This window comes from Erythranthe guttata, chromosome 4 (genome assembly GCF_056151865.1).
Source record: "Erythranthe guttata isolate IM_541 chromosome 4, IM_541, whole genome shotgun sequence".
In the NCBI taxonomy this organism is placed as follows: Eukaryota; Viridiplantae; Streptophyta; class Magnoliopsida; order Lamiales; family Phrymaceae; genus Erythranthe; species Erythranthe guttata.
Window position 1 is genome coordinate 7,912,251 of NC_142536.1, and position 14,657 is coordinate 7,926,907.

General features: G+C 34.3%; 1 protein-coding gene, 1 long non-coding RNA gene and 1 pseudogene across 2 annotated transcripts; all 3 read right to left on the bottom strand.

Annotated features, from left to right (window-relative positions):
* Positions 1-3,010: 3,010 nt before the first annotated feature.
* Positions 3,011-4,150, bottom strand: LOC148771047 (protein C2-DOMAIN ABA-RELATED 4 pseudogene; annotated as a pseudogene).
* Positions 4,151-5,474: 1,324 nt separating this feature from the next.
* Positions 5,475-7,805, bottom strand: LOC148771048 (uncharacterized). Its single transcript, XR_016031019.1, has 3 exons — positions 7,390-7,805; positions 7,218-7,256; positions 5,475-5,546 (listed from the first exon to the last, which is right to left on the bottom strand). It is a non-coding gene; the product is annotated as an uncharacterized LOC148771048 (long non-coding RNA).
* Positions 7,806-8,221: 416 nt separating this feature from the next.
* On the bottom strand, positions 8,222-11,619 carry LOC105972784 (putative late blight resistance protein homolog R1A-10). Its single transcript, XM_088816770.1, has 3 exons — positions 9,848-11,619; positions 8,945-9,750; positions 8,222-8,778 (listed from the first exon to the last, which is right to left on the bottom strand). Exons 1-2 carry the CDS (start codon positions 11,617-11,619, stop codon positions 9,747-9,749), a joined length of 1,776 nt encoding a protein of 591 aa, XP_088672896.1. The 3' UTR covers positions 8,222-8,778; positions 8,945-9,746.
* Positions 11,620-14,657: the final 3,038 nt, after the last annotated feature.

Genomic DNA, 14,657 nt, shown 5'->3' on the forward strand with positions numbered 1-14,657 from the left:
CGTACCCTTGGGATGAGATGCCCAACCTTGGGGTGGGATAACCCCCAACTTAGGATGAGGCGATCACGTACCCTTGGGATGAGATGTCCAACCTTGGGGTGGGATAACTCCCAAATTAGGATGAGGCGATCACGTACCCTTGGGATGAGATGCCCAACCTTGGAGTGGGATAACCCCCAACTTAGGATGAGGCGATCACGTACCCTTGGAATGAGATGCCCAACCTCGGGGTGGGATAACCCCAACTTTACGATGGGGCGATCACAAAATCTTGGCGAACAAAATGTTTTGGGGCATTATAAAACTCAAGGGAGTCGATAACCCTTGGCGAACGAAATATTTTGGGGGCACTATAAACCCCCAGGGAATCGATAACCCTTGGCGAGCGAAATGTTTTGGGGGCACTGTAAACCCCCAGGGGGTCGATAACCCTTGGCGAATGAAATATTTTGGGGGCACTATAAACCCCCATGGAGTCGATAACCCTTGGTGAACGAAATGTTTTGGGGGCACTGTAAACCCCCAGGGAGTCGATAACCCTTGGCGAATGAAATATTTTGGGGGCACTGGTAAGCCCCCCAGGGAGTCGATAACCCTTGATAGCGTTGAAGGGCCCCCTCGGTTGTCTGAACCGATCGAGGGGCGGGAAGAAGTGGATCCGAGGATCTAGTGGGGCATCACGATGAGGGTCTCGTGGTGGATCCCGAGCATGGGGAGGAGGAAGTGACAAGCCAGAGCCTCCACGAGGTGGGTGGTTGTTAGCAGTGTCACACTCCCCTGAGCAGAAGTCTCAAGGCCATCTTGCGCGCTACGTGATCTTGTTTGCCTTCCCACAGACGGCGCCAAAATGATGATGCTAAAAATAGATCACCTTAGATAGTTGAGATTGAAGGAGCTGGGAAAGCAAAGTGGGTCACTGCTCACGTGCTAGATGGCCCTGAGATACCTACAAACAAAGAACACGTGAACTAGGCCGGGGGTTGATCCGGCGGAAACCCCTCCGACGCTCAAGTCAGACGTGCGGATGGTAGAAATAGTTGGGAGAATATGACTCCTAGTATTATTTGGATAATAGGGCGTACCTTTTACAAATGAATTACATCGTTATTTATACCTTAGATGAGATCGTTGGGCCCAAACCTTATTTGAAGGTGATTGGGCCTCGGTGATATTGGGTTTCAATATTGGGCTCGAATCCATTGGGTTGACCCAATTAGGCATATCAAGCTTATTTCAGGGGTTTTTTCGTAATTTTCCCTAAAATACTCTTATATTTCATATAACAAATTATATATAACATTTTTTTTTTGTTAAATTCAATCCTATTACATCTTGTATGTCAAATATTTTTCCAAATTATACACATATATACACAATATCCATCATTAACATCGATATATAATTAAATTAAATGCACATTGTAAATGTCTTTACATTTTCATGGATTGTAATGCCTACACATATTCTGTCATATTCTTTTTTTAATTAAATTTTTAACTTCAACTTCACGTTTATAAGATTATTCTTTTTATAAGAATACAACTTTTTTGAATCATAAGTGAAATGCTTCAATGAAATTAAATTATGCTTCACTGATATGGTGAGAACTTATCATCTGGCCAAAGTAATTGTAAATGATTAAATATTCTAAATAAAATGTACATTTTTTTCATCTTTTAGTTATTCTTCGAAGTGTTTTCTCAACGAAAGTTTCTTTGAAGTTATTGGAAAGTCCAATAAAAATTTCAACCGAAATAAGAACAAAAAACCTATCATTTCTAAGAAATCCAATATTATGAAGTACAGTAGAACAAAATCACTTCGTAAACCTAAAAAATCATTCAACTTAAATAAGAAGAAAAAAAGAATCAAAATTTCTAGGAAATTCGATATTATGAAACACTGTAAAACAGAATAACTTCTTAAACCTGAAAATTCCGGCATGTAGCTCTTGATGCACATCTTGTAGAGAAGTTGCCGGTTTATTTCAATGCTAATTTTTTCGTTGTGATGGATGCCAATTTTTTTTTAATCTACAACAAAAAATTGAAAAACAAATGAATTGCAAATTTAATTACTAACTATTGAAAAAAGCACTTATAGAACAAATATGAATATTAGTTCACCGAAATGTGAAAGTGGAGAATTGCACTTCTTTCCACTCCACATATGATGTGTTTTATAGTAGGAAACCAGTATTTCAAGAGTATATTTTATCATTTATTCTCCCAACTCTTCAAATTCTTTTGCTCATTCCCCTGTATAAGTGGAAGCGGTTACTCACTACATTGATCATGCACCCATTCATTTGTGGATGCACTACGCGCAGATGTATCAATTTATTATTTTTATGTTACTAAGGTGGTGTTTGCAAATGATTATTTAAAAGCAGAAGTTAGTGATTGTGATTTAAGTTAGTTTTAAGTGCTTATTTCTAAAAGTTGGGGGTGTTTGCAAATATTTCGGAAAATGAACTAAAATTGAAAAAGCAGGGTTAGGGGTGCTTTTAAAAAAATAGCTTAAAACAGATTATTTTAAGAGAAGCAAAAGCAAAAGTTGATTTTGCAAACACCTAAAAACAGATTATGAGCAAAAAAACCGCATAATCACTTTCAAAAAGCATTTGCAAACACCACCTAATTTTTTTTACTAACTTAATTACCTAGGGGCATTTTTGGACATCCAAAAAATGGAAGAAACCCCAATCATATTCATCCTTTTATAGATAGTATATATATATATATAGATAGATAGATAGATAGATAGATAGATAGAGAGATATAGATATAATATAGGGGTGTAAACATATTGGAATTAGCCCTTTCGTAAAAATTCCTATAAATGGATTGCACAAGTCCAAATTTTGTGGGACATAAACGTGAAGTTTTCATTCCCAGAGAACCTTAAATACGAAAAACCAAACAAAAGAAAGAAGGAAAGAAAGAAAAATTAAAACAATTACAAAAAAATCCACGATACGAAGAAACGAGAAGCGACAACAAGATGTGGTCTATAAATCTTCGTAGCCAGGAATATCAATCCACCGCAGCTGAAGTTTAACTTGGCCGGATTCGATATTTCTCAATCCGAGGCACATATCCTGCATTAGATTGTCATCCTTCCAGAAAATGAAACTCTCTTCAGACAGGCAATTCGAGCTTGAAGGCAATATTCTTGTGGTTATAGTACCGTTTGGTAGCTTAGGGCATTTGGATGCATCTTAAACGCTTGTACAAATGGTCTAATATCAAACTCTGCGTCTCCCATCTTCTCATCCGCACTGAACATGTTTTTGTCGTACACTGTCTACAACCATACGTACACATATAGAATCAACATATAGGTATTGCGGTTTCTAATAAGAAAATATATTTCAGTTCCGTATGGTTTTTTACCAAATTATTCGGTTCGGTACGGTTCGGTACCGGTAAAACCGAAATATATTTTCTTATTTTAGAAAAGGTACAATAACAATTTAAACGAAATAATTCTTGAATTTGACATTCAAATTTCAATAGCCTGCCCTAAAAACATAAAGTGATTATGAATAGAGGCTAATTTGAAAATAATGAAAAACATTTTCAATCTATAAGTATTTTAGAATATTTTTATAACCTTAAAGGATTTAAAATAAAAGAAAAAAATAAATATATATTAAATATTTCGGTATTCAGTACGGTACGGTATACCGGACACCAATACCGTATACCGTACCGAATCTCAGAATTCAAAAAAAATAAATTACCAAACACCGAACCGAATTTTCATTAAGAAAAAGGCAGAAGATTCAAATCTTGAGATCAGTAAAACTGCATTAGTTAGTATTCAAACTCAAAACAATTGAAAAACAAAAAAATCTGATTTTAGAAAGCTCAAATTTGTTCTTGATATAACAAATTCGTTAGTGTCATATCTTTCCATTGGCCACCATTAATTCTGAGGTGGATCTGGTGAAGCATTTTGGTTACCAGTTTTGAAGGGACTATAAAATTATGTTTTTGAGCTTCTCTCCTACTTAAATAGAGAAATTATCCGTCTTCGACAAAGTTGTTACTTCATGAGCTACTTATTTGGCCTCCCCTGAAACGTGTTGTATCCAAAAATGCTCAAACCACTCACTCACCCGCTCGATATCCTCTATGATATTCATGTATGGAGCTTCGGAACTTGAAGATTCACTAACTGCGGCAATATAACCTCCTACGAGTCACCTTCTACTACATTCTTCTCCAATTATTTGGACTAGCCATTTCGATTTTATTAATCAAATTGATGTTACATTTATTTCTTCTTCTTCTATACCTCCTATGAATTAAAAAAAAATTACTATACATGTCCGAAATTACAATAAAACAAAATTTCCATTTAAATTTATGATTTCGTTAAACGTATCAATTATTTTACATTGCAATTTCACTATTTTACTCAATGTTTAATTTGATCCAATCACACCCGTAAATTAGTGGTAGTAGAAATGTGGCACCCCTTTCTCGATTACTCTTATTATATGTAATTTTAGCGGAAGACTTTTAAAAATGATTATTGTGGATATAAATTTACGTAAAGATTTTTCTTTTTAAATCAGAGGGAGAGAGGTCACACTATACTAAACCCTAATCAAACAATTAACACAAATACATGCTACATGCAAGACTAAAAAAATAACTACGCATGATGGACTTAATGCAAGTTCGGACAGATTCAGTGCAGAAACTTTAAAAATTAATTACTCTTAAACTACGCATTGAAATAACCCCAAAATAATATCATACTATCTAATATGGGTCCATATCACTCCGTTAAAACAGTTTTGAAAGATTCTTGGCCATTTAGGAGAAATAAATAAAATGGCACAGTCACTCAGTTTAAAATCCAGAACAGGGGAGGGAGTTATGAAAATTCGTAATAAATTCCTCACTGACCCAAAAACTACCAAATTTTAACCCAAGGCAGAAAGATAAGTTCAAAACACTTTCCAAGTGGAAACAATGCATTTAAGTGAGTAAAACTCCAGTTATACCAGAAAACACCCGGATGACCCTGTTTCAGTGCAGTAGTGAGAAATAAATCATAACTAATTGAATACTTACCCAAATCATACAAACGACCTATCAATATGATGAGAACAGAGAGATGCAGAGACTACTAAACTTTCATGATTTTCTAAGCAGAGAACCTATATGAAAATAATTTCCAAACATCGAGGCAAGACACGAAGAGGTTACTAGCCGAAAAGCGTGCATGCATATATATAGTAAAATTCGCTTTCGCTTACAAAATACTACGGATTACTGATTAAATATCCAAAAGAGGGTAATCCTAATTAATATTATACATATTGTCTTTTAATAGTTTCCACCGATCGGAGGAAGCGAACGGTAGAAAATACCTAAAACCGTATCAATAGTTTTTACAAGCATATTATACAAATAGAACCATATAACTAAATTAAGAGTCAACACAATCCACAACCCCTCCATACGATCTCCTTCCGATTCTCGAGCTCGGTTCCCAACTTCACTCCTCGGGCTCCAAATCGGGTATACCTACAAACATACAACACCTATATGAGCCTTTGAGGACTCAATGAGAATCTTGAAGTATTATCGAATACACATAACACATAGAGCATACATATATCTATATATATATACATACATATATCTTATACATGGACATGCAACATAAATTAAAGCAATCATATACTTCCCTTTTTCGTCGGCGTTCTTCATCACATAATTGTCACACGCATAGAGTGAGATAAATTCCCACTTTTATAACCCTATGATCCCAAGACCATAGAGTGAGAATATCCCACCTTTATAACCCTATGCCATGACACGTATTGAAGATTATAGAATGAGAATTTCCCACCTTTATAACCTTACGATCCCAAGACCATAGAGTGAGATTTTCTCATTCATATCCTCAACACCATAATGCAACATGCATGACATGAAAAATCATCGGGAATCCCTCGGAAGAGTCAATCTAAGTTACCGGTAAATAACCTCATATATTTCGAATCTGTCTATCTACGTGGGATCAAACCACCCCTAGGCCCTACGGTACCGACTCGCCGTACCCGGGAAATTTACCGTAACCTCGAAAGACTTTCCATCATAGTTTTATCTTTTAAAATTTCATACACTAATGCACCCACACATGCACCCTTCTACTTACCCTTCTCTCATCCTCACACCCAATGATTCACATAAGCAAGCAAGAGCACATAAGAAATTACAAATAAAGTTTCAAAAAATCATTTAGCCACAAAAACATAAAGTAACCAAAATCTAAACATGCAAAGACAATCTAACATCAAAAGCTCATTAAATCTAGCATTTTTACAAGAATAAAAATTCGAGACTTCCATCTTTGCATTTATTCAAGTAAATACACTAGATCTTTACATACAAGGGTATTTTAAATCAAGTTAGCACAAATTCTTAGTTCTTTCATCATTTTCATAGAAAACACTAGATCTTAAAATGCAAGACTTTAGATCAACCATCAATCACTAGATCTTAATATGTAAGACCTTAGATCAACAATCAATCACCAATCTTAACATGCAAGGCCTTAAAATAACAACCAACACAAGATCAACACATGCAAGATATCAAATAAGCCAAATAAGCAATTTTAAGCACTTTACCTCAAAAATTCGAAAGTTTCCTAGTTAAGCCAAAAATTCATTTTCTTTTCACAAATCAACAATCAAACACTAGATTAACACATGCAAAACACTAATTAAGCCAAATAAGCTATTTAAGCATTTTCCCCCAAAAATCCGAAAGTTTCATGGCTAGGCGAAAAATTCATTTTCTTTTCACAAATCAACAATCAAACACTAGATTAACACATGCAAGGCACTAATTAAGCCAAATAAGCCATTTATGCATTTTTTCCCCCAAAAATCCGAAAGTTTCATGGCTAGGCCAAAAATTCATTTTCTTTTCACAAATCAACAATCAAACACTAGATTAACACATGCAAGGCACTAATTAAGCCAAATAAGCAATTTATGCATTTTTCCCCAAATTTTCGAAAAATCATAGAACTTCAAGAACAAAGTTATATTTTCAAAATACTAACATTCAATCATCATCTAAACCATATAATCACATAATATGCAAGGATAAGCAATAAAAACACATAAAAACTGAAAATACTAGTGGTGTTGCATGTTTGAGCAAGAAATCAAGAATTCTCACCTCTCTCTTTAGGGGAAGGATTTGTTAGCTCTTTTCTCTCTAATACAAGAAAAGATTAAGAGTTAGATTATGTATTAAGAAAAGAAGAAGAAGAACAAGAAGAACTTGGATGAAGAAGAGCTTGGCTCTTTTCGAAAAAAGAAAAAAAAGAAAAGAGGAAGAGGAAGCTTACTTAGCCTTGGCCGAAAATTCTTCTTCTATTGAAATAGAAGGAGACTTTGAACTTAAGGATAGTAAGATTGGAGGTGGAGAGTGTATTTTGATCTTGAGCATGTGAGGTATTTATAAAGTTTTTGGAGAGGTCAAAGCCAATGGAGAAGAAAGGAAAATACATCTTTTGTGGGGGGTGATTTTGCAATTTCCGAAAATAGAAGTGGTGGTGGTTCTTGGGTGGTTCAAGCTTGAGAAGGTGGTGGATATGGTGGTGGTGTTATGGCTGCCGAAAAAATGAAGGGGAGAGGAAGAAGAAAGAAAGACCTTTGGTCTTAAAGTGGTGTGTGGGAGTGGAAAAGCAAGCCTAGTCTAGAGGGTAGGGAGGCTAGCTTTTAGGTATTTTTTCTATGCTCAAAGTACAACCACACTAATGCATGTCTACTAATATGAAATTTTTAAATCATGTGTGTGTGTGTGTGTGGTGTCCGAAAATTAAAGAAAATGAGGGGAGGATTTTCTAATTTTTCTACATTAATTAAAAATCCTAAAATGCATGAGAAAATTTATTTTCTAAAATTTTGTGCATGCAAAAATATGATGAAATGCTCATTTAAATTCATATGCAAGAATAAAATCCTAGTTTATGAAAAATAATTTATTTCGACGTACTATCTCAAAATATTTCCTAAGCACATAATTCACATAATCACATAATTCATATATTTCACATAATTACCTAATTCACGTAAATACTAACCATGCAAGAATTATTATAAATTCTAATTCACAAATATGCACATAAGGGTGGTAAAAATTATTTTACCGAAAATGCGGGGTGTTACAATGAACTTCAACCACTCGAGTGAAATTTGATTTCACCAGATTCTATTTAATCAATCCACCCGAGTTGAAGTTCGACTTGGCCACATTCGGCATTTTCCAATCTCAGGCACATGTCCTGTATTACTCTCCCATTTTCCCAGACAATGGAACTTTCTTTAGACAGGCAATTGGAGCTTGAAGGCAGTAGTCTTGTGATAACTGTACCGTTTGGAAGGCCATTTTGATGCACCGTAACGGCTTGTACTAATGGTTTAATATCAATCACTGCATTACCCATCTTGTTATCCATGTTGCTCAACTTGTTGTGTTCTCGCACTGTCTACAACCATTATACACAAACTATGAATCAGCATATACACATAACATATTTGAAACTACAGATTTTGGATCTACAAAGAAAAATGGTGAGAAATAAATATTACAAAACTAGTTGCCAAATTTATTTTTATCTTAAATTAGAGAATCTCACCAGAGAAACTGGACGGCTAGGATCTGAAACGTAAATTGTGAGTACCTCATCCCATATAGGATGAACATCATTTGTCACAATACGAGTCTCCACACTCTGCATCATAAATATTTATACTAAATTGCAAATTTGTTTTTGAAAATTCGAAAGACAAAATATTTAATGCAAATTTGTTATCCTTTTTGTCTAAAAGAATATTATGAAGAGGGTGAAAATAACATTAATGAACAAAAAAAACCATCAAAAAGTAGGAACACGAAACCTGATTGCCCATCGTGATAACAACATAAGGATCTCCACCACCAACAGCAAGATTAATACCTCTCTTCACCCAAATTTTGAGCACTCCAAATGTAAACTTTTGAACATAAAGAGCATCGTAACCTAGGTTCTCTCGTCGCTCTGATATTTCATTTGCAGATGCCCGAAGGTCATTGCTGCTATTGTGATATAAGTTAATTGCTCGAAGTGGTAATATTTCGTCAAAATCCAAAGGGATCTCCTTGAGGTTTAAGTATCCAAGATTTAGTTTCACTAGACATGGGAAATGTGTATTGTCTGCTTCCCATATCTCCAATTCACACATGTTAATCCATAGGAACTTCAGTCGAATGAACTCCCCTTCTTTTGGAATCCACTTTTTCCCTATAGCAGCATTTTTGTGCAACTCGAGAACTTGAAGGTTGGGCAAAGAACCAACAACTGACATATCTTCCCAAGGAATCTTGCATTCACTTAAGATCAACTCCTTAAGTGAACTTGGGAAGACGATTTCTCCACAGCAACTAGTACCAGTAATTAATTCCAGATTAAGTTGTTCGAGTTTATGGAGAAGTCCAAGATTCCTTAAACAATTAGATCCAATTGTCCCACAAACAATTTCCAACTTCTTCACATTAGGGATTCTATTAATTACCGCTTCAGTGCATTCAAAATCTACTACTCTTGAAAGTGTTTGTAAATTTTCAAGAAGTATGATTTTCTGGACATTATCTGGAGGCGGAGGATCGGGCAAGATAATAGAGTTGGCCACAACATGTCGAAGTTGGGGCATCTGCCATATCTCACCTGGCATAATCAACTTTCCATCAACAATAATGTTTGTAGGCTCCAAAGTCGGGATATTGAAGACGGCAACATCATCGAACCCATGCAAGAAACATACCTTGAGTTAATTAGCTGTAGAATCTCATCTTTGGGATATATATCAACTACATCCAATACTCGTAGTAATGGAAACCGACGAGCCGTGTAATCAGTTGAAGCCCCTTTAGAGAAGCATAACAAAGACCGTGTAGGTATCTGTGATGTATATGGCTTATGTTTCGTCCCTTTCCATTTTCCATCATTAATGCTGAGACGTGGTGTGAACTTCATGAAAGTTAAAATATCGGGGTTATAAAGCTTTCTAGCGAACGAGAGAATAAAATTGTCTTTTTGAGCTTCTCTCTTGCATAGGTTACTTAAAACATCATGAATGTTGCAGCCGGTCACTTCTCCCGTAACTGACCTCCAATTGACGGAAATGAGATTTCGATCAATAAGATCCTTCAAGTACTCCTTTCCAATTTCTTCTAAGCTTTTATGCCCATACTGCCTAATAAATCCTTCAGCAACCCACAACCTGACCAGCCTTTCCGCTTTGATGATATGATCTTCAGGAAACACGGCAAAGTAAAGGAAACAAGGCTTTAGATGTATAGGCAAGTTATTATAGCTCAACAATAGTATCTTCATGCAGAACTCATCATCTTCATTGTTTACCACTGAAGTTACATCTTTTTCAATTGACACCCAATGTTGTTTTGTCTTGGACTTTGCAAGAACCCCAGCAATCACAACAAGAGCTAATGGAAGTCCTCTGCATTTTGTCGCAATACTTTTTCCAGTTCCCTCCAATTCATCGGGGCAACGTTCTTCTGCAAATATCTTTTCACGGAGTAAATCCCAACTCTGTGATTTTTCTAGAAGATTCAGTTGATAAGGGCTACAAGATCCAATATCAACAGCCAACTTCATCAGCCTAGTAGTTACAAAGATTCGACTTCCGTTACTATTATCAGGAAGGAACCTTTTCACCATATCCCACGCCTTGATATCCCACATGTCATCCATCACTATCAAATACTTCCTCCCAAACAAAGTTTTGTGCAGTCTATCTCCTATTTCATAATCATCATCTTCATCATCATCATCATCATCATCGATCTCATATGCATTTCGATATGTATTACTGATCTGATGCAAAAGGCCTAGGAGAATCTTCTTGTCAGTATATTCCTGGGATACCGTAAACCAAGCACGTAGCTGAAAGTGCTCCACAATAAAGGGATTGTTAAAAACATTAGTGGCAAGGGTAGTCTTACCTATGCCTCCCATTCCAACAATAGAGATGATCCGAAGATTAGATTCGTTGGTGGAGAGAGCGCCCATAATTTCATCCATGTGGTTGTCGAATCCCACCATGCTGTTTTTGCCACAGGCCGGAAGAAGAGGCCTTGATGAAGAAGAAGAACTAGCTTTTGTTGTCAAGTAGTAGTTATTAGGTCGTTGCATATCTTTCTTGAATTTCACCAACTCTTTCTCAATGAAAAGGAACTCTTGTATTGAAATTTCTACACCTTCAAACAAGAGATTGGAGCTTTCTTCTCTATCGGCTGAAGATCTTCCAAGAATTTGGTTCATCACATTGAACTCAACGATATATTCTGCTGCATATGCTGCATCACCGATCATCGTCTCCAAGTCTTCCATCTCTTTATTGCCTCCACTACTTGTATAATTTTCGAAAAAATCTACCAAAAAGTACTCGGCCTTATCTCGTAGAGATTGAATCTGATCTGTATCAAAAATGATATCAAGGGTAGGAGGTGGGTGGAGGAGGATCTGATCAAGAGTATGAGTGAGAGAAACTAAAGCTGCATAAGCTGCAGCCATCTATTGAAGTAGCAGTGCTAAGAAAAAAACTTGTTGATTTCTTAGACACTAACAAGAAGAGCAAAGTCATAATTAAGTTGTCTAATTAGCGACTCTGTCAACATTTGACATTTGATAACAATAAGGTCAATAAGGTCGTCATCATAAACACCCTACCAATATTCCCTTTGAGATTTTTTAAAATACTAGGAAAGTGGACGTGCGTTGCACGTCTTGAGTTAATATATTTATGAGTTTTTTTTATTGTTTATATTGTTTTTGATAAGTTTTTTTAAGGGCATGTTTGGCTAAACTTTGTTTTAAATAACATATAAGCTCTTACGTTTGATAAGATGTTTTAAGAGCTGATAAGTTGTTACGTCTTATTTTTGCAATTAATGATTAAAGTGTTTGGGTGATGAGCTTATAAGCTATTTTTACTCATTATAAGATCTTAAATAAACAGGTGGGTTAGCGGTACTTTTAAAAGAAAAAAAAATCTTCTAAGTCTAGCCAAACACCCTCTAAATCTAAGATTGCAATATGATTAGACTCATACATTCTACTTATATTTTCATTCATAAGTCTAATAATTTTTATTTTATTTTATTTTATTATATCTTTATAATTTGGGTATCTTTTTCTATCTTTTCCCAAAATTTGATGTGCTCTTAGTTATCAGTAAAATATGTTATTTACTTTGCTTCTTCTTATACTTATTAGTTTTCTTTCTTTTTCTTTTTAGCTTTTTTTCTTTCTTGCAACCACCTTTTTTTTTCTTTTGGAACCCTTTCACATTTTCGTGCATAGATTATTAATGTATATTTCCCTTACTGGCCTTCATATAATATTTGTTTTTTGATAGTCTAAGAAAAAAAAAGGTTCACTGAATGTTATAAGTTTATGTATTTCTCTGAATATTTGATTGGTGTTCACTATTTGAATATAAATCAGGGCAAAAATTTTGCACTCTAGTACTGTGTCAACGGTATCATTTACTCCAAGATGTATAGAAAACATCAAATACCTCCTTATTTTTAAGGGTCAATGATTAAATCTTTAACGGTATTAAATCTGAGCATGCAGTGACTTCTTTACCCTGCTTTATGTCTTATATAATTGCTAACCTTTTTAGGCGTATTTTTTGTGGATTGTTGATGGTTTTTAGCGTAAGTCAAATTGTAGAATTTTGTCAATTTTATTGTTTGATTTTAGAGATTTTTAGTTTTCTTTCTCGAGGGATTTTCATATTATAATATGAAAAGCTTTGTGTTTAATTTGTAATTCTTTCACATGGTTTTATTCCAATTTTAGGGGTTGTTTTAGATTTCAGGGCTTTTAGTTTTCTTTTTTGTGGGTTTTACATTCATAATCTGCAAAGCTTCAGTCTTATTTATTCGACTTATCAAAAAAAATTATAAGAAAAATGGCTGAAAATAGTAAAAAAAGAAAATGACTGAATAAAGTGAAAGAAATGCTAAAAAGGAATAAATCAGATGAACATTTGTCAAAATTAAGCAGATATATAGAATTTTTTTGGGGTACTTTCGTTAAAAAAAAAAAAAAAAAAAGAGCCAACATTTCTTTGTAATAGTCTTTCAAAGGGTTTGACTAACGGAAATTAGGAAACAGGCTAATGGCAGAGGGGTGTTTGATGTTTTCCATACATAAGGGGATAGGGTAAATGATACATTTCGCATAGTACAGAGGGCAAAATGAATTTTGCTCTATAAATTATATAGTTATTAGTTAATACCGTTAACATTAAATATTCTTATTTAATAAGTAGTATATAAACATTACATATACTATACACACACGGATTTGTATATACTTTGGTATCAATAAGGCAATTCCATTAAATAAAATTTCAAACATTCTATAATACTTATTGAGTTAATCATGTTGCATTTGTCCTTCTTGTATAGTATGGAAGATATACCACTACCTAGAATTAGATCAATTACCAATACTTTATATTGTAAACATCAATTAATAACATATACAACAATAACTTATATAAAATAATATATAACATATATTTAACATGAAAAATTTGGTACTCATTTCGTAACGAAATTACTTACATTTTGAAAAGAAACAAAGCCAAATAGCAAATTACCCCACAGCAGCAGCAACTTCCCCTCAATATTATTTAAATAGTTTCCGATATTGTTGCAGTGCACACTTCATCCTCTGTTTCTCTTTTTCTTGTTTCTCATTTGCTGCATACAAGAAATGTGCATTCCATTTATATGAACTCATATATGTAATGTTGGAACACATGATAACTTTAATATATGGAAGATAAACCAAAAAATTACAAGAGGTCTACAAATTTGAGGGTCCGTACAAAAAAGTAAATTTGACCATGCTTCACGATCCAACTCTTAAAAAATCGAGAAACACAAGAGGGTATAACTTGAAAAAACTGAGAAATAGACCAAATTAATTGAATTTTAATGGTGCTCAAACCACTAACTAAGACCCTTGAGTTTCTTTCGTTTAATCATTTATTTTAGATTGTTACAGATTAGAAGTTTTAGAGCCGATTAACAGGGTATATCAATAGACAATTTAATTCCGAAAAATGCATTGGGATCGTGTGAATTTGAATTATAAATACATGCATGGTAATTTTAATCTCATTAATACAATGAATCGTATGAAGTTAATTATTACTATTATTATTATTATTATATTTGTTGTATATTAATTGGTAACTAAATTATGTAATTTTCCTTCAAAGTTTATATGTAAAAGAAATTTAGTGAGGGCATTTTTCTACAAATAAAAAATAGAAGAAATCCCAACCACATTCATCCTTTTATAATTAGTATAGATAGATATAGATATAGATATAGAATATGCATTAGTATAGATAGATATAGATATAGATATAGATATAGAATCCAAAAATTTAAATGTTTGGGGTGTAATTGTCAATATGGCAATGGTTCGGTGAGGGTGCCTGAAATTTATCCCATTAATACGTATAGAATTTAAGGGTGTAAATCGGACCGATCGAATGGGGATTAGCCCTTTTAGAATTTTTTATT